Source organism: Orcinus orca, chromosome 12 (assembly GCF_937001465.1).
Source record: "Orcinus orca chromosome 12, mOrcOrc1.1, whole genome shotgun sequence".
NCBI classification, from domain to species: domain Eukaryota; kingdom Metazoa; phylum Chordata; class Mammalia; order Artiodactyla; family Delphinidae; genus Orcinus; species Orcinus orca.
This window is the reverse complement of record NC_064570.1, coordinates 48977924-48998816: the sequence shown is the minus strand read 5'-3', so window position 1 is coordinate 48998816 and position 20893 is coordinate 48977924. Positions and strand designations below refer to the sequence as shown.

Here is a 20893-nt window from a genome sequence, read left to right as displayed (position 1 = left end):
AAGGGGGGAAAGCAGGATGGGGGTGGTGGGATGAATGGGGAGATTGGGATTGACACATATACACTAATATGTATAAAACAGATAACTAATAAGAACCTGCTGTATAAAAAAATAAAAATTCCAAAAAACAATGACATGTAAACATTCCATTATGAAAAGTCATGAGTTCTTCTATCACTGAGAGTCCTCCAGTAGAGGCTGGATAACCTTCTACCAGCAGTGTTGTAGAGTTTCTTCTTGTAATCTGAGGTTGGATAAGATGATTTGCAAGGAAGGTCATCTCTAGGATTCTGTAATTATCATTATCACAGCCATGAGACATCTGCTGGGTGGGATCATCGGCAGAAAGTACGTGATTTATTCACCACATATTTATTAAGCACCTACTATGTGTCAGACACTGTTCTAGACGCTGGAGATACAGTAAAGAACAAGACTGACAAGGTCTCTCAAGGCACTTATGTCCTAAGATAGGCAGACAAGCACTGAACTAATAAACAAGACAATTTCATATTAGGATAAATGCCTTGAAGAGCACAAACCAGGATGATGGGAGAGAGTGGTTGGGGCAGGTAAGAGTCAGGAGCTGCTTTAAATTAGGTTTTGAGGAAAGTCTCCTTGAGGAGTTGAGGTTTGAACTGAGACCTGAATGCAGAGGAGGCGTCTGTCCTGAGATGACTGGGGAAGAGTGTTCAAAGCAGAGAGAACGTGTGCAGAAGACCAGGGCAGAAATAAGCTTGGCATATTTAAGAAGCAAACAGAAGACATAGAGATGGCCAATAGACACATGAAAAGATGCTCAACCGCTAATTATTAGAGAAGTGAAAATCAAAAATACATTGAGGTATCACCTCACACCAGTCAGAATGGCCACCATCAAAAAGTCTACAAACAGGGCTTCCCTGGTGACACAGTGGTTGAGAGTCCACCTGCCAATGCAGGGGACATGGGTTCGTGCCCCGGTCCGGGAACATCCCACATGCCGCAGAGCGGCTGGGCCCGTGAGCCATGGCCACTGGGCCTGCATGTCCGGAGCCTGTGCTCCGCAACGGGAGAGACCACAACAGTGAGAGGCCCGTATACGGTGGAAAAAAAAAAAAAAAAAAAAGAAAAAACGTCTACAAACAATAAATGCTGGAGAGGCTGTGGAGAAAACGGAACCATCCTACACTGTTGGTGGGAATGTAAGTTGGTACAGTCACTATGGAGAACGGTATGGAGTTTCCTTAAAAAAAACTAAGAGTTGCCATATGATCCAGCAGTCCCACTCCTGGGCACATATCTGGAGAAAACCATATATAATTCGAAAAGATACATGCGCCTCAAGTTCACTGCAGCAGTATTTACAATAGCCAAGACATGGAAGCAACCTAACTGTCCATCCACAGAGGAATGGATAAAGAAGATGTACATATATACAATGGAACATTACTCAGCCAGAAAAAAAGAACAAAATAATGCCATTTGCAGCAACGTGGATGGACCTAGAGATTATTAAACTAAGTGAAGTAAGATAGGGAAAGGCAAATATCATATATCACTTATATGTGGAATCTAAAAAAAATGATACAAATGAACTTATTTACAAAACAGAAAGACTCATAGATACAGAAAACAAACTTATGGTTACCAAAGGGGAAAGTAGTGGGGGGAGAGAAAAATTAGGGGTTTGGGATTAACAGATACTATTATATATAAAATAAACAATAAGGTCCTACTGTATAGCACAGGGAACTATATTCAATATCTTGTAATAACCTATAATGGAAAAGAATCTGAAAAAAAATGTGTGTAAGCGTAAAACACACATTTGCTGTACACCAGAAACTAACATTGTAAATCAACTATACTTCAATTTTTTGAAAGCATATAGATTAAAATACAGCAAAAACATTTCACTAAAAAAAAAAAAGCAAACAAAGCCAAGTGAGAGAGGCACAGAGGAATGTGCTTTGGGATGGAGTGAGGCATAGGTAGGGGCCAAATCTCATAGGAGCTTCGCCGTTATTTATCCAGCGAGAAGCATGGGGGGTTGGCGGGGAGTCGTTTTCAGTGAGGAGTGGCATGCTCTAATGCACTCTCTAAAAGATGACTATGGGTGCTTTCTGGAGGGTGAATTGTGGGGGCCAAGGATACAAGCAAAGAGGGGAACAGGAGGAAACTCTTGAGAAGTGTGGTTTCACAGAAGCCAAGAGAAGAAAATGTTTCGAGAAGGAAGGAGTGGGCAGCAGTCTTGAATACAGAGAAATTAACAGGGAGGTATTGATGGCCTTGAGGAGCAAATGTTTATGGGTGGTAGCTTTGCAAGCCCACTGCAGTGAATTTAGGAAAAAATGGGAAGGGGGTAAGAAAACATGGGGAGCAGAACCCATTTCAAAAATGCTGTGGAGGGATGCAGAGAAATAGGACATGGGGAGGAGGGTATAGGGATCATTTCTAGGATGGAGCTGCTACAGCAGTTCTCTGTGCTGACAGGTGGGGGTCTGCAGAGAGTCAGATACTGGGGGTTCTGGACAGAGTAGTTAATTGCAGGAGAGAGATCCTTGAAAGGGCCTTGTGAATTGTTTTGCCTCTTTATTGGAATCCAAAATTTCGTTATCTTTGATGTTGATTAGTTTGTCGGAATGTTCTTGTATTAAGTTGAACCATATGAAGTTACCAATACTCATACATTTTTGACCTATGAAAACAGCAGTGGCTTATAATTCTACCTAATAGAATTAGGATTTTCGACCTTAATTTAGACAGTTTCTCCCATAGGTCTTTATAGTTTCTATACATTCCTAATTTGGAAACAGTCTCAAACTTATCTCAAAGTTGCAATTACAAGAACAAAGAATGTTTCCCTCCCCAACCGGAACCATTTGAGAGTAAGTTGCAGACCTGATATTCTCTCTCCCTAACATTTGAGTAGGTATTTTGTATAAATAAGATTCTCCTATAAAATCCCAGTACAATCTAGTAAAATCAGGAAATTAACAGCAATACATTGCTGCCAACTAATCCTTCAACCCCATTCAAGCTTTTGCTAAGTTGTCCCAATAATGTCCTTAATCTCAAAAGGAACTAGTCCAGCATCTCACATTGCAGTTAGTTGTCATGTCTCTTTAGTCTCCTTCATTCTAGAACAGTTCCCCAGTCTCCGTTGATTTTTCATAACTTTGACACTTTGAAGAATACAGTCTAATGACTTTGTAGAACAGCGCCCAGTCTGAGTTTGTCGTGGTTATCTTTGGCAGTTTGGTAGCCAGCCTTCAAATTGGCCACACCTCCTGTTATTCAAACCCTCATGCAGTCTCCTCCCTCACTGTAGCAGAGTCGATCTTTGTGACCAAGAGCATTAGACCAGAAGTGGTTAGGTTATAGAAGCGATCTCTTGGATCACTTGTTCTGGGGCAAGCAAACGTCCTATGGATAGGCCCAGATGGCAAGGAACAGAAGCATGTAGCCAACAGCCAGTGAGAAACTGAGGCCTGCCAACCATGTGAGTGAACATGGAAGTGGATTCTCCAGCCCCAGTTAAACCTCAAGATGACTGTTGCCCCAGCCAGCAGCTGGACTTCAACCTTATAACAGACCTAAAACCAGAATCACCCAATTAAGCCACTCTCAGATTCCCGACCCCCAGAAACTCTGACATCATAAATGTTCATTGGCTTAAAGTACATCACAAATACAGGCAGGAATATCACAGAAGTGATGGTGAGTTCTTTTTATTGCATCCTATCAGGTGGCACACAATTTCAATTCATGCCATTACTAATCATCTTTATTTCAGTCCCTTGATTAAAATGGAATCTTCTCGGCCTTTCCACTTTTTGCTTTTTTTTCCTCCCCTCTCTTTTAATTAATGAATATTTTATGGGAGATACTTTGAAATGATGTAAACATCCCTTTCTTCATCAAACTTTCAATTATTTCATTTATCTATTTTTCTCAGTATGAGATCTTGGTTTTCTGTTTTATTCGATGGGATATAGTCTGTTACTATCATTATTTATTTTGATACTCAAATTGTTCCAAATTTCACCTGCGTCCCTTCATCCTGGCTCTTGTGTTCTCTGGACACATCCTCATCATTCTTTAAATATATGCTTGATTTCTGGCACAAGATGTTCTAAGCTCATCATGTTCTTTGCCTGCCCCAGCCCTGAAATCAGTCATTTCTCCAAGGACCTCAGGTTCTTTTTAGTGGAAAATGGTATTAAAGCCAAGGTGTGGGCACTATTGCCATTGGGATGTCATTGCTCCCAGGCCCACTCAAAGGACATATATATATACTTACATATACTCATAGATGTAAATATATAGACATATGCAAATATATACATATATGTATATACAAATATATACTACATATATTATATATATAATATACATTATATATTTGTAAGCATAATACATATAAAATATAGATATATATCTTTAAATTCATACTGATGCCTCTAATTGGAGGGTACTCTGGGGTTATTCCGTCCGTCTCCCTTTCCATATTAGTGACCTCCCTCTCCAACAGTGAGAAACATGGCTGTTACCCTCATTATATTTATCTGATTCATTCCCTCGTGTATAACCAGTCTTCCGTCACCACTGCATCCACCCCTTCCCCCACATGGATGCCCTCTATTCAGGCACTGACACCTTTTCAGAGACACCACCCTCATGAATGCCCTCCTTATCCCCTTGGGCCCCAAGCCACCACTCCACATGGATGTTCACACCCACTTCTCCCTGCTCAGTCTCTGACATACCACCTCAGGCTGCCCCTACACGTGGACGCCGTCCTCACTCAGGCCTAAACTCCCCACACTGGATCTACCCTTCTCACCCAACTTGGGCTCCAGCACCCCACAGGCTGTCACAGGCTGCCTCTCCTTGCTCTGCCCCCATCTAATGACTTTAGGGGTGACTTGTTCAGGGGAGGAAAGGGAAGAGCAGGGCTTTGTGATTTCAGAAGGATGCCAGCATGGAAAGGGACATTCTGCCCCACCTCAGCTCAGTTGTGAATTTCGTCTGTAGTAGTGGGTTTCAAATTTCTGGTTACACCAGAATATCTTGGGAAGCTTGCTGAAATACAAATGTCAAGCAAACAGAAGACAACACTAAAAAACAGGGAGCAATCAAAGCGTCCTTAGATAAGCTGTGACAGAGAGAGAGGCATGGACATATATACACTACCAAACGTAAGGTAGATAGCTAGTGGGAAGCAGCCGCATAGCACAGGGAGATCAGCTCGGTGCTTTGTTACCGCCTGGAGGGGTGGGATAGGGAGGGTGGGAGGGAGGGAGACACAAGAGGGAAGAGATATGGGAACATATGTATATGTATAACTGATTCACTTTGTTATAAAGCAGAAACTAACACACCATTGTAAAGCAATTATACTCCAATAAAGATGTAAAAAAAAAAAGCGTCCTTAGAAAATGGTTAAATAGATTATAGGGAGGCATTCAGTTTTCATTTTAGACTTTTGGTTTCTCTTTACATTTTCTACATTTATACCTTTATAAATGTAAGGTGTTTATACCTTTATATTATCAATACTAATGGATTATGGGCCATGTTTTATCATTTTCTATATTAAAAACATAATTAGCAAGACTTGTTTTTTTAAGTAATACAAAATACAGACTTCCAGACCCTGTAGCTGGAGATTGATTCAGTACACCTGGGCTAAGACCTGGGCATCTGTGCTTCGTAAAATTCTCCTTTGAATGTAGTGATCAGCCAGGTTGTGGAACCCCCGCTCCATCAAATCCTCCACAGGAGTTCCCTCGGCAGCTGTGTCTGAGTATCCACTGGGAAGCGTGCCCAACACCCCATCACAGATGAGCATTGACAGAGATGAAGCCATATGAGCTTTCTGAAAACTCAGGACAGGTAGGTTTTGGTTTGAAGGCTCATGATCCTACTGATAGCTCCTTCCAAAAGTCAGTTTTGTCTGATCCTTACTGTAATTAAAGTGAAGGATAACTCTGAAAAGATGCAGGTTGAGTACTCTTCAAAACTATCAAGGTCATCAGTGACAAGGTCAGTCTACTGTCACCTCCAAGAGGACCCTAAGTGGAGATGACAACTAAATATAATGTATCCTTGATAAGTTCTTGGAAAAGAAAAAGGATGTTAGGTAAAAACTAAGTATGGATTTTACTTAATAATAATGTGTCAATATCAGTTCATTAATTGCAAGAAATGTACCATCCTAATGGAAGACGTCACATGGGGAAACTGGGGTATGTATGGGGTATGTCGGAACTCTCTGTATAATAGTTCTATAAATCTGAAGAGGTTCTACAATAAAAAGTCTTAGAAAAAAGATGGAGGTAAACAGGAGATATAATGAAGTGACATGGCAGACTCGGTGATAGCACTCTGTAAATCATCAGGAAAAGGTGAAAATATTCAAATGGGCATGAAGAATATAAGTAGGTGTCATCACTTCCACGTGGGAGATAAGACACAGGGCCATTACTGCAGCCCTGCATCTCCAGGAGTGACAGGCCACTGCTGCTGCTGTTCCAGGAAATTTGAGGACAGCAGGGACAGATTGCTCCCAAAGGTCACCGTGGAAATGTCTGATAGATGACCAGTTGCCCTGAGGGAGAGTCTGGGCCTGTGTACAGGCGGGGAGAAAGGATGACTCTGGGAGGGGCAGTTGTATTCTTTGCCCTTTGAGAACAGCTGTTACAGGCTTGATGTGCAACCTGTCCTTTACTGGCAGAACAGACCCAGTGCTGTGCAGGGTAACCAGTTCCTGTTGCCTGTGGCTCAAAGCCAAGCTCGGTGCTTTGTGACCACCTAGAGGGGTGGGATAGGGAGGGTGGGAGACGCAAGAGGGAAGAGATATGGGAACATATGTATATGTATAACTGATTCACTTTGTTATAAAGCAGAAACTAACACACCATTGTAAAGCAGTAATACTCCAATAAAGATGTAAAAAAAAAAAAGCCAACAGCAGCTGAAATGTTCACGTTATGGCCTACAAAATAGTGCAGCCAAATATCATTGGGTGCTCTCCTGGTGTTTGTAATACTAGACACAGCTGAAACAGAGGAAAAACTGCATTTCTTTTTATACTAAGGCAATATATCCTACAAAATGGGAGGGAAATCCTTCAATTTATAAATTGCATCCTAAATTGGAGGCATTTTACCTGTTTCAGGTCCAAAAATCATCTTACTTTGTTTGTCTAAAACCAAAAGTCCTTTTAAAAACACAAACGACATTTTAATTTTACAGTTGTCAGAGAGAATGTAGAAGAGTATCATTCTGCCATACATGGACCAATAAGAATACTAACAGCTATGGCCCAAACATCAAAAGTACCACCATTGCCACTCATGTATGTGCTTGTAGTAGACTGTCCCTTCTGTCTCCTAGGGCAGTGAACACAACTGTGCCCAACTGCTGGAATTATCCCCTTGTTGCTAGAACCATCCAGGAACAGGGTTACCTAGGTGCCTCTGTGCTTGCTCCCGGCTAAAGCAAGAAAGAGCTGGAGCTTCCTGTGCTTTTGCACATTGGCTACGTGGTCTGAATTCAGTTGCAGAAAACATAATCCACTCTAGGTAGATTAAACAGGAAGTGATTTATTATGGGATTTTCAGTGGCTTTCAGAATCACCAGAGGGCTAAAGAGACAGATTGTAGACCAAGCTGCCAGGAATGACTCCGCAAAGCACATGGCAAATCATCAGAGTGGCTGCTGCATCTGCCTAGATCCGGAAGGTATCACAGCAGCTGCTGGCTGCAAAACCAGCCACCTCAGCTATAATCAGGAAGCTGCCACTGGGGTGGCCAACTCGAGAGCACATTGCCTTTGCCAGAGTCTGCAAAAAGGACACCCTACATGTTGCTTCTTCGCGTATGAGTCAGTTCCAAATCAGACCCCTGTGAGTACAAGTGGTGGGTAGAACCTAAATCACATTTTGAACCCAAATTGCAAGGGAGTCTGGGATGTTATTTTTTGTTTTTCAGCCTCTGCATGCAGGAAGGGGAGTTCAGATGGATACTGAGGAATCTAATTTATGTTATCTGTCGGAGTCTGCCCTGCTAGCTACCCAGTTATCTATGCATATTCCTCTTGCTATAAGTAGAACCCACTCCTTCCCCCATACATCACCGCATCCCACTCAAAGCCCAGGATCTCTGGGTTTTGTGGAGCTCTCTTTAAGTCCAGATGAGGCTTTTTGTGATCTAGTGACCTGTAAATTAAAAGACTGCCTGTCTGCTCTCAATATACACTGGTGGCAAAGGAGGATTAAAACTCTCCAGAAAGGGAGAGAATAGAAACATACAATTGCCATTTTATTAGCAGTCATCAAATGCCACTAGGCAAGAATGGTGAAAGCACCCTGCTCGCATCAGATGGAGTGAGGTCCTTGAGTAGCCATGGGAAGGACTCCCTTGTTCATTAAAATCATGACCCAAATCTAACTGATATCCTAGCCATCTCCCATTAGCTGCAATAAAAGTAAAGCTGATAGGCAGTCATTTTTTAATTTTCCTAACTTTACCTGTATTTCTTTCTGCTGCCATAGTTGTAATAATGCTTGATTAGCCAGATGTAAGTGAACCGTGAGATTAAGGGCTCTACCACATTCTCTGCACTTCCCCCAAGTCTCTGCATCACTAGGATAGCAGCCACATCTGGACCCTGTGGTATTCACCTGTCTCTGAGGAGACCAAGTCCTGATGGAGTAGAAATGGGAGTTGAGCTGGAAAAGAGTTTCTCTGAACAAAGCCCTGGGTAAGGAGAAGTGGTGTGGCAATGCCTCCCTCCGCAGCAAGGACAGTATAGCCATGCAGGCAACAATATGTCACATTTAGGGACCGTCCAGCTTTGGGGATGGGTGAAAAATATACTTTAAAAACAGACATGCCTAGTTGGTTCTGGGAAGAAGACGGCAGCAACATAGTTTTTTAAATCTCTGAATCATCACATAAAACAGAACAACTAGGGAGCACAACCAAATACACATGGGCAGTATTTACCTCAAACCGCATAAGTTATCCACAAATCACAAAATATAAGCAGGTGGTGGAGGTAAACCGCCAACAGCCAGAAGACCTGCATGATATTCGTGCTGTACGAGAGGAAGGAGTCAGGAGGGGACAGCAGGGCATCTGACAGACCTGAGACCAGGAGAGCCCCAGAGTAGCTAAGAGGAGTGCACTGGAAATGACTGCGGGCTAATCTGAGCACAGCAGCTGAAACTGGGAGGGGTTTTACCCAATTCAGTGCCAGCTGAGTGCAGGGACTCTTGGTGGGTTCTGAAAAGAGCTGAGGCAGTCTGGGCCAGATTAACTCCTGAACCCGACGGCCAAAGCTCCCTTCCAGGCCAGGGCACCCGTCTGAGGAGAAAGTGCCGACAGTGGAGTCAAAACTGGGCAGGACAGTGGCAGGAGGCAGGAGGGAAAGAGAAAGTCCAGATAGAAGAGGGGAGAGAGAAGAGGTAAAGGAAATCTCAGAAAGCAAGCTGCCATGTTTTTAAACAAGTTAGTCAGATTTTCCTGAACTACACTCCATTCTAAAGGTTCAGGAAAATTTAATTTTGCATAATGAGCAACAGGAAAGTATCGAGGTCCAAACCCATATAAAGTTATTAGGAGAATGAAAGAACACAGAGCAGAATAACATCCCTCCGTTGAAAGCATGCCAGAAAGACAACTTGATAAAAGAGGTCAAAACTGAAGCATACTATTTCAAAATGAGCTTAAAATACAAAACGTTAAAATTCAAAAAGAAACGAAGAAAAAAAGATTTAAGAGAAAGTGTCAAATATTGGCAATAGGCAAGGAAGATTTAGCATGGATAGGAGTCGTCTTGATGAAGAAAAACAAAGCAAGGGAACAAAAAAAATACTAAAAACAGTAATGCCAATTTTTTTTTCTGAAATATAAAACTACGTGTTTGAATAGCACAACACATACCTGAGAATAGTGACCAAAAATGATACAGTATAGTATGTTAACTGGACTTTAAAGGAAAAAGATCCTTTAGACATCTAAAAAGAGAAAGTGACTTTTAAGGGAAAGAAAATTAGATTATTCTCAGGCTTTATGTCAGAGAAAAAAAACTTTATGTCAGAAAAAAAAAAAAATGGAGCACAGATGGTCCCCAGCTTACAATGGTTCAACTTAAAATTTGGGGGCTTTACGATGGTGCAAAAGCAATATGCGTTCAATGGAAACCATACTTCAGATTTTGAATTTTGATCTTTTCCTGAGCAATGATATACAGTATGATACTCTCTTGCGATGCTGGCTCCCACTGGACAAAGATGGGAAAATTTGCACTTCAATAAGGATATTAATTACAGTAGGATGGAACTCATCAAATATTTTTAAATCCATGAGTTTATGATGATTTTCTAAAAATCTGGTCACCTTAGAAGGATGATAAGGAACTATTTCATTATCTGGAAAACAAAGAATCAAGCATATGACTCTGAATCATATGAATTGTACCGTTGGGTAACCAAACAAGAGATGAGGAAAAAAATCTTTTTAAAAAAGTGTGACAGGGCTTCCCTGGTGGTACAGTCGTTAAGAATCCACCTGCCAATGCAGGGGACACGGCTTCGAGTCCTGGTCCGGGAAGATACCACATGCCGCAGAGCAACTAAGCCCGTGCGCCACAACTATTGAGCCTGCGTTCTAGAGCCCACGAGCCACAACTACTGAAGCCCATGCACCTGGAGCCCATGCTCCGCAACAAGAGAAGCCACCGCAATGAGAAGCCTGCACACTGCAATGAAGAGTAGCCCCTGCTGGCCGCAACTAGAGAAAGCCCACGCACAGCAACAAAGACCCAATGCAGCCAAAAAAATAAATAAAATAAATATATTTTTTAAGTGTGACAACTGATAAATGAAAAAAAATAAGATAATTATCATCTGGCAATCCCCAGTGAACTAATGGATCTAAGCATTGCATATCAGTGACTGGATCTAGGCATTGCATATCAGTGACTGTGGGCATCAAAAAAGATAAACAGCTAGACACTGTGGCCCTCCTGATGACACAGCACTCTACCACCTGTGGTCTCGCCACAGCAGTTGAAGCAAATTCTCACCAAGCCTCCGGATCCAATTGCTGGCTTGCAGGAAATATAAAGGACAGAGGAAGATTTTTGAACTGCATCATGAATATGCCATCAGCAAAACCCAGACGAGAGAAACTCTACAACCTGGTTTCTTCGACAACTTGTAAGGAAAAGATAGGAGGGAGAATCTGTAGATTAAAAGGCCTATCACACTTTTAAACTATAGTCTCGGGATGCACAATTGAATGAAAAAAAATCTTTTTTTTTTTTTTTAAAGTGCAAAGAAGTGCTTACTGTAGAAGTCAGGTTGATGGCTACTTATGAGGGGAGGGAGGGGTTGTGATGGGGATGGAGCACATAGAAGGGGCTTCTGGGTTGGCTGCCAAAATTTCGGTTTCTTGACCCAGCTTGTGTTTACCTTCTAATAATTGTGTGTGTTTGTTTTGTGTGGTTTTCTGTTATCTGTCTTATTTTATAATAAAAAGGTGAAAAGCATTGATAGACTTGAAGCACAGTAGTTTTCCATGATAAATATTAGGTAAGCATTGTTAATTTTTTTTCCTCAATGTATATGTATGGCAGTGATGTTATGACATTTTAACCAAAACCTTTACTCTTACAAGCTCGTAATAGTCTCTAAGGCTCTTATGTATAACAGTGTAAAATAGAAAGTCACATGTTAAAAGCAATTGTACTTTTGTTTCAGTGTCTGCACAGTGGAATGGACATTGTAAAAATGAGGTCACATGGACTCATTTGAAGTATATCACTGTGGGGAGTGTTGAGATATATATATATATATATATATATACACACACACACACACAGCCCTTCCCTCAGCGTTATGTTTAAAGAAAATATATGTATATATTAGTATATATAAGCATAACTGTTACGTATAAATATATCTGTACATAACATACATGTGTATGTGTATATACATACATAGACACTTTTTTCATCTAGTTGATCTGATGAAAAATAAGTCTTCACAAGATAGTTTTTTGTCAATCGTACCTCAGTAAAGCTTAAAAAGAAAAAAAAAGAGTTTAGCAGCCTTAGACATTCACAGGCATGGATTTCTTTGATATCTTAAGGTCATTGTGTACTTTGATCTATAAATAACTTTTCTCTCTTGTTAGCGTGGCTTAGGCTTAGGCATTAAATCCTAACTTTTGTGAGACTGCAGTGCCTTTCTGGCTGGCCTGTCACTGACATGGCTCCCTGACACGTTGAAGGCAGATAAGTGTTTGAGAAACACACACAATAATAAGAGTTTTGCTGTCCTCACACTCCATAACCAAATGACATACTCCTCTCCTATCAAAATCTATAAAGACCTAGTCTACAGTAAGCAGTTGAGATTCCTTACTGCTGAGCCTTTGAAGGGCCTTATATACAGACAGGGCTGCCTGCACCCCTGGTCTACAAGACTGTACATTTTATGTTCCATCATCACCGATTATATTCTTGAGTTCCTTCTCATCACCCCTTTTGCTCCTTCTAATGGTGGGTTGTTTAGGGACTGGCATTATTGTCATATTTGCTTTAATGCATTTTAACCTGCTTGTGAAATTTCTAACCTCTCTTGCGGCATCTCTGCTGGAGGACGGTTCAGTCATCCTACTGTAATAGCAGCTGTTCAAAGGATTTGGAATTTGTTTGGATTTGAAGGAATCAGATTTATACACTATTCTGTATCTCGCTCATTAGCTCTCAATGGCATAACAAGACTGAAAATTTAATTGGACTTTGGGGAAATCATGCATTAGGTTCGTAGCATTTTGTGTGTATTATATAGACTTGCTGTCTTAGCAGGAATAAAAAGTAAATTTTTTTTTTACCTTGATGATGTTTAGAATGTCATCAGCAGCTAATAGCATGGCTTCATGTCCTAATACATGGATAAGTGTTTGCCCCTCAAGCCAGTTGCCTTTACTGTGATGTCATGTATGTCTACCCAAAGACACACGCAAGTGCCCTTGGTTGGGGGGTCGGGGCAGTGCGTATGTGTGGAAGGCAGCAAATGTGCTTGCCCATATCTCCAACACTGAAACTGGCTTGACAGGATGTATGAAAGCAAATTACATAGGCAGAGCCTGCTTTCTAGAATCCCAGGATATGGGGACTGTTTTGCCTTTTGTTTCGTTTTATTAGAGGTGGTTTGAAGATTGACACATTCCTCTTGATTTCAGGCCATTTAGTGAGTTTGTTCATCTGAGTCATTGTTTTCTCACCTCTAAAGGGGGATTAGAATGCACCCGTCCTGCCTCAACCTTGTTTTTTGAGCTACTTGGATAGTTTGGCCCTGGTAGAAAGCACCTCAGCTTCCCCTCAGTGCCCCGTCCACCTTATGGTTATCTGAGGCCAGACTTCCGCTGGAAATCCTACCTCCCTGTCATCTAGACTCTAGATTCTAGAGCAATCCAAATCACACTGCTTTCAGGTTCTGAATTTAGAAAGCCAAGGTAAAATCATCTTCCTTAAACAGATGCCATTCATTCATTCAGGGAGTAATTATTGAACACTTACTATATGCCAAAGATTCTTCAGGGCATTGGGGATAAGGAGGTAAGCAAGATAGAATTCACATCGTGGAAAGTATATAAACAGATAAATAAAAGATCAGATAGTGATAAGTGCTATGCAGGGACATATTACATTAAGGCAATGAGTTTAGAAAGAGATACTCAGAATTTCTGAGAAAAAAATAGCAGGAAAGAGGTTCTAGAACAGTCTGTCCAGTGGCACTTTCTGTGATGAAGGAAATGTTCTGTACCGCACTGTTCAATGCAGTAGCCACTAGCCACATGTGGTTATCAGGAACTTGAAATGTGGCTAGTGCTACTGAGGAGCTAATTTTAAATTTTAGTTAATTTTAACTAATTTAAATAGGCACATGTGGCTCATGGCTACCATATTGGACAAGCATGATTTGAGAGCTACATTTTGGACTTAGGTGTCTAGACTTGTACACTGAATGGGAGGAGTATGCAGCATTATCCTGATTTTTTAACATGAAGCAAACACATTCTCACCGTATCATCTTGGTAGAATAGATTCGTGACTAGACTTCAGTGTATGAGTACTTTGTTAGAAAGATACAAGCAACCTAATAAGGGAAGTAACGAGAAGCGATGGATGGTCACAAAAAGATGTTAGAATGGCACCCACAAACTGAGGGCTAAAGGCTCTAAACAATATTGAAAGCTAGAAAGAGAGAAAATCATTGCAGGGACTTCCGTGGTGGTCCAGTGGTAAAGAATCCACCTTCCAATGCAGGGGACACGGGTTCGATCCCTGGTTGGGGAACTAAGATTCCCACATGCCACAGGGCAACTAATCCCGCATGCCACAACTACTGAGCCTGTGCGCTGCAAACTACGGAGCCCACATGCTCTGGAGCCTGTGTGCCGCAACTAGAGAGAGAAAACCCGTATGCCACAACAGGAGAGAAGTCTGCGCACAGCAACAAGGAGCGCGCACGCCACAACAAAAGATCCCACGTGCCACAACTAAGACCAGACACAGCCATAAAAATAAAATAATTTTTTTTAAATGATTGCATGGCAATGTGTGCCATAGGCCCCTCTGCCAGTTAGGAAATAATAGCCCTTGTTGCTTAATAGAAATTACAAAGCCGGCAGAAAGACAAATAGAATAATAAAGGACTTGTGCTATTAAGACATTTAGCTGAGGTTTTACCCCACTGAGACTGGAGCATCTGCTCAACTTTGATCCTGCCCTAATGATTGTTTTCTCGCAGAAGGTAGAGGAAAGTAATGAGAAGAATGACCTAATGCTGACCATTATCTGCAAATAAGGCTATTGGTCAGGGTCTTCCATAAGGGCCTCTTCACCTGTAATATTCTTTTTTTTTTTATTTTGCGGTACGCAGGCCTCTCACTGTTGTGGCCTTTTCCGTTGCGGAGCACAGGCTCCGGACACGCAGGCTCAGCGGCCATGGCTCACGGGGCCCAGCCGCTCCGCGGCATGTGGGATCTTCCCGGACCGGGGCACGAACCCGTGTCCCCTGCATCAGCAGGCGGACTCTCAACCACTGCGCCACCAGGGAAGCCCTGTAATATTCTTTTGATCCTGTCACACAGTCATGAACCAACAGAACCATTTGGTGATGTGAAAACAGCAACTTGGGAAAACTTGGAGTTTGTGGTAGCAACAGAAGGGATCACCAGGAAGGGAAATATATCCTGTGATTAGAACCATTACTAGGGCTTCCCTGGTGGCGCAGTGGTTGAGAGTCTGCCTGCTGATGCAGGGCACACGGGTTCGTGCCCCGGTCCGGGAAGATCCCACGTGCCGCGGAGCGGCTGGGCCCATGAGCCATGGCCGCTGAGCCTGCACGTCCAGAGCCTGTGCTCCACAACGGGAGAGGCCACAACAGTGAGAGGCCTGCGTACCGCAAAAAAAAAAAAAAAAAGAACCATTACTAAATTTTCTGGAAAAGCCAAATGGGTTTGGTGTGTGCCAAAATGCTCATCCTAGAAAAAGTATAAGATTTTAACATATTGGAAAAGTATCACATGTATAAAATTATTGAAATTATACAAGTATTATCTAGTTCTTCTATCACCAACCACAAATCGTCATATCATTACTAAATCCAGAAGACATTTCAGTCTGACCAATTAAATATTTTCTTGTCAAACCAACATATGCTTATTGGGTACTCAATATGTATAAGTCAGAAATACCCTCAATGGGAATTGAACTTTTAAAGGGACTCAAACTTTCGTTATGCATCCAAGTGTAAGATACCATTACCATAGGACATGGTCTTATTATAACCAAACGAGTAATAACACATTTAAGAGCGAGCATAAAAGGGCACCAGTAAGGATCTTCTTTAAAAACATGTAGTGTGTCTAATGAATTTCTGCCTAAAATGTTTCTCTTCTGTGAATGGGAACTGCAGTTAAGGCTAAGTGTCATCAATCCTTGGTGTTGAGTACAGTGAGCCCATAAATGAACTAAAGATGACCGCAACATTCCTTGAGAGGAAATACAGAGGCTTCCTTGAAGATGGGACTAGGTTTTGTAGATAAAATGAGCCTGCAAATTTGTAATTATAATAATTCATCTCCAAAAAGACTACTAGCATTTGAATTAAGGGCAATAAGTCTTATCCCTTTGAGGACTATGGGGAGAAGCTGAAAACAAAAATTCTGTTTATGGACAGGAGAGAAATGTCGGACGTTTCTTCCACCATGAAAGTGCAATAATAAGCCATCTCTCTCTACTGGAATGAATAAAAGAAAGTAGCCTTACAATTTCCACATCATTTAGTGTTTAAACACTGGTCTTTTCACCCAGAAACAAATGCCATCTAAGCTAATAAAAAGACTATTACATGTAGTGTTGGAAGTGTTATTGGGGTTACCTCCATCTCTTTCCAGTGCCCCTCAGAGACAAGGTGCCCACCAGCAGCCCCTTGTGAGGGTCCTGGATGTTTTTGTATTTCTTCCTTGCCTTGCATAAGCCAACGGGGAAATCAAGTGTGAGGACATTAGGAAATGTAATATTGCTACTCATGTCTTTACAGTTAAGTGTTAAATGGTGCCTGCTCAATGTAGGATTAGTGGTAGTATATCATTTCAGAAGAAAGTTTCTACTTAAAAATGTTCAATGCTGTTGACTGACCACAAATAAGATTTTATTTAGCATTTTAGATTACAGTTTGGTCTCCTTAGACCAAAGATTCTCAAACTTTAGCAAGTAGCAAAATCAACACCACAGTGAGGTGGTGTTGAAGCCCTAAACCCACCTGCCACTCAGTCTGATACCATTTAAGGCTGATGTTGACATTTCACATTTAGAGTGTTTGTAATGGTTTTTCATTACTCCACGGGGCATTGAAGCAGTTTACTGAGAAGTAGGGTGAGGACTCCTGATTGATTTACTGATAAGAAACCCCAGGCAGTGGGTGGAAGTGGCTGGTCTGTGGCCCTGTTCATGGTTGTCCCAGCCCTGCTGCTGTTCCCCCTACAGCCTGCCCACCCGTGTATTCAGCTGAGCTGCTAAAGGACGAAACAATGACTTGATGACTTGGATTCTCCTTTTGTCAGCTGCATTAAGGTCTAGTTCCCAGATGGCATCTCTCTGGTGTGATGCCTGCTGGAAAGCTCTTGGTTAATGTACACAGGGTTGCAGGCAGAGGTCTAGCTTCAAAGCACAGAAACCATTAGTCCCATTTTTAAATTGACTTTAAATGTCTCATCTGTGAAATGGAGGGTGTAGACACTAGACAGGTGTGGATGGTGTGGTCCAGGAGTTGCTGTGGCCGGCACTTTGACGACAATCTCTAAAACCGCTAATGAAGCCTCCTTTTTAAGTGTTCAGGTTAAAATGGTTTGACCCTGAATATTAACAACCGTTAAAGAATTCTAGCATCTTGCTTTGAATTATGTACATGACTGAAGAGTTGCTATGATTTTGTGAGGGAAAATTGAGAAGAGTTCATATATTAATCATCCCAACCATTTGTAATTATAACGTTACTTTTGTATTTTGAAGACAAGCACTGCTGCCAAGCTGGAATTCAGATTGACTCAGCTCAGGATTCTTTCACCTGGGTCTTTTTTTTTTTTAAACTTCGAGTAAATTACTATCCTTTGGTTTTTATTTATTTAAATAAGGGTGTAGTCTAAGATCATGTGAAATTATTAGAGTGCTTTGGAAAAATGAGTATTTCATAAGCCATTTACCAAATTTGAGTTTAAATATATTGCCCCAAGGTCAAAACAATTAAGGTTGACTTCCAGAAAGAATATTCCACCTTTAGTTGTATTTTATCTCACAGCGATTTTAAGCAGAGTCTCCAGCCAAGGCAGGATGTGTTAGTTTTCTAAAGGCGAAGTACAGGGAGCTACCTTGACTGTTTTCTAGGAGAGTAAGAAAGACCTAAGTGTAATTGTAACTCATCCTATGAGGGTGGAGGGTTTTACTGGACAACTCTTGTCTCCCTTTGTGTGTCGCTCACTGCACCTTCCTAGTGTCCCACAAAATGTTGACATTGCAAGTACAGTCCTAGCTGGGTCTGAGGTTCAGTTCTGCTTCTGACCGCAGGGAATCCCCCCCAGCTCCAGGGGTCCCAGCTCACCAAACAGCCAGGCGTCCAGGATGCCTTTCTGGTCCTCTGATAAGATGTACATGAGCAAGACTGAGGTCCCAGCCCAGCAGAATAGATTCTCCAGATCTTTTCTCTTTGTGGTCTTGGTGCCCTAATGTGGAGAACCAACCCCCCCACTCCTCTGCAGGGCCAGCCCTGGGCTAAGTGGGGGAGTGTGCTGTCGTTGTACCCCCAGTCCCTCACAGGGTGTAGCGTACCATCCTCGCCTACCCATGGCCTGCCTCTTCTTGACCTTCCCACACACGCTCACTCTGCAGCACACCTGACTTGGTGGTTGATTCATCCCTACAGGGCCTGCCCCCAGCCAAGGAGGTAACAACTAGCAGGTGCTCACGCTGCGATGAGTTACGCGTGTGTCAGGCACCCAGCTGCATTTTAACAAGGCCTTTTTTGGAGACAGCGCCTTCCCCAAGGGTGGATGGAAATTTCAAGCACTATGGCAGTCTAGGTGGGGTGGGAATGGAGGGATATTTTTGAATAGAGAGGTTCTGGGGTGCTTTTCAAATCATCCCAGAAAGGAAGGAAGCTGCCTATTACAGATTTACACTCTCATCCAAAAAATCTGAAGCCAGATGTGTTTCAGAATTCAGAATTTTGGGGGTGTTGGCATATACCTTATAAGAGCATCCCCAGTGTGATCTGAGGCTGATAAATAAACACATTACTATTCACATGAAGTGGGCCGAGTATCGTACGTTGTACCACCAGATGAGTTTCAACTGAGTCGGGTTTTGCTGGCAAAGTAACGTTTGGTTATTACAGCTTTTAGGATTTCAGAATTGCAGCTAAGGAATTGTGCACTGGTAATTACTAACAATAGTACACTTTTATTGAGCACTAGTAGTGTGCCAGGCACTATGCTAAAGGAACACTTTGCAGATATAAACTCATTTACTCCTGCCATCAACCTATGAGGTAGGAATTATTAGTATCCCCTACTTCACCGATTCCTACTAATAAGTCCTACTTAAGAAAACTATTGAGTACATACCAGGTACCAAGGAAAGAGAGCGAAAAGTCTGTACAGCCCCTACCTCAGGTTACTTAAGTCATGTGAGGGAGGCAGATGGGCACACAGACATGGGTGTGCCCAGGGCTGCGGGAACAGAGGAGGGGTGCCCCTCCAGCCTGCATGCCAGGGAAGGCTCCCTGGGCAAGTGCTGGTCCTGCTCTTTCAGGCAGAGGAGGAAGCCAACCGACAGGGAACAGGGAGGTCACTAGCACCACTTGTTACTACTAAGTTCACTCGTTCAAGGTCAGTGGCTCTCAAGAGCTTTTGAGGTCAAGGTCCCTATGGTCCTTTATTTTCTTTAATGTAGCTCTGTCCTCGCTTCTCTTCTATAGAACACCTATCTCAGCTTTCTCCCAAGACAACATCTATGAAGTTCAGCCTCCTCAAGTAGACAGAAAATCTACAGAGATCTTCCAAGCCCACATCCAGGCCAGTCAAGGTATCATGCAGCCCCTGGGGAAAGAAGACACCTCCATGTACCGAGAATACATCAGAAACCGCTACCTGTGAAGAGACAGCAGGTCCCCAGAGTGGCCCAGAGGGGGACCAACAAAGTCCCATTTACTTATGCTCTAACTTGTTTGTCTCATCTTAAAAAGGTAATTTCCCGTCAGTCCTTTACATCAGAAGGCTTTTACTCTTTTTGTAACTGGGGAATTACAAATCATTGGTAGTAAAGAAATGACTGAATATTTTGCTGTCATTGCCTTTGCTTTATTTTAGAGATACTTTGCTTAGAAATGTGGTTAATCTAGTATCACACCGTCACACTAAGATGTTAACAGGTATTTATTGAGGACCGGCTGTGTGCCAGGCCCTATGGTAGAGCCTGGGAATATCATAGTAAGCAAAACAGGCCAAAATTTTCCTCCTGTGTGAAACGAAGGCAGAGTATTTTTCTTTGTAGTTAACATTTTAAAAAATTTATTCTGATGGTTATGTTAACTTTATGTCTTGATTTAAAAAATGTGTTCTTTTGAAAGCCCTCGTTCTTAGGAAATAAACACTGAAATATTTATAGATAAAGAGACAAGATGTCAACAAAATGCTCTCCAGTGGTTCAGGGGAAAAGAACACATGATAAAGCAAATGCAGCAAAATATTAATAAATGGTAAATCTGGAAAACAGTGAACAGTTCTTTGAACTTCTGTGAATATAAAATTATATCAAAATAAAACATTAAAAATGTATTACTGGGCTTCCCTGGTGGCGCAGTGGTTGAGAGTCCACCTGCCGATGCAGGGGACATGGGATCGTGCCCCAGTCTGGGAAGATCCCACGTGCTGCAGAGCGGCTGGGCCCGTGAGCCATGGCTGCTGAGCCTGCGCGTCCAGAGCCTGTGCTCCGCAACGGGAGAGGCCACAACAGTGAGAGGCCCGTGTACCACAAAAAAAAAAAAAAAAAAAATTTATTACTCTGCATAGCTTTTATGGTGAGCAGTTGCATTACATAATTTGATATTTGATGTCTAGTCAGGGTTGACATGCCATGTATACGTATGGTTTGCTCTCCACAGCCAAATATAATGTGGACAACTTTCTGCATTTTCTGACAGTTTTACACAAATGATTTGACCTTATTATGTCTATGCTTTTTTTTTTAATAAAACAAGTTCTCAGTTTTCCCTTCTCACAAATAAAGAAAACCAAGCCATCTAAAGGGAGGACAAAAATTGATCAGC

At 42.0% G+C, this 20893-nt stretch overlaps 1 protein-coding gene across 3 annotated transcripts in view; it reads left to right on the top strand.

Annotated features, from left to right (window-relative positions):
• FIG4 (FIG4 phosphoinositide 5-phosphatase) overlaps positions 1-19901 on the top strand; it is a 129828-nt gene extending 109927 nt beyond the window's left edge. The window contains exon 23 of one of the 3 annotated variants that reach the window (XM_004264730.3): positions 19544-19901. In XM_004264730.3, coding sequence (XP_004264778.1) covers positions 19544-19721 — 178 coding nt within the window. In that variant the 3' untranslated portion in view covers positions 19722-19901. Of the gene's footprint in view, positions 1-7610; positions 7956-7979; positions 11386-19543 lie in introns of those variants that run through there. The other 2 variants (XM_049695513.1, XM_033418670.2) reach the window with 2 other exon arrangements.
• Positions 19902-20893: the final 992 nt, after the last annotated feature.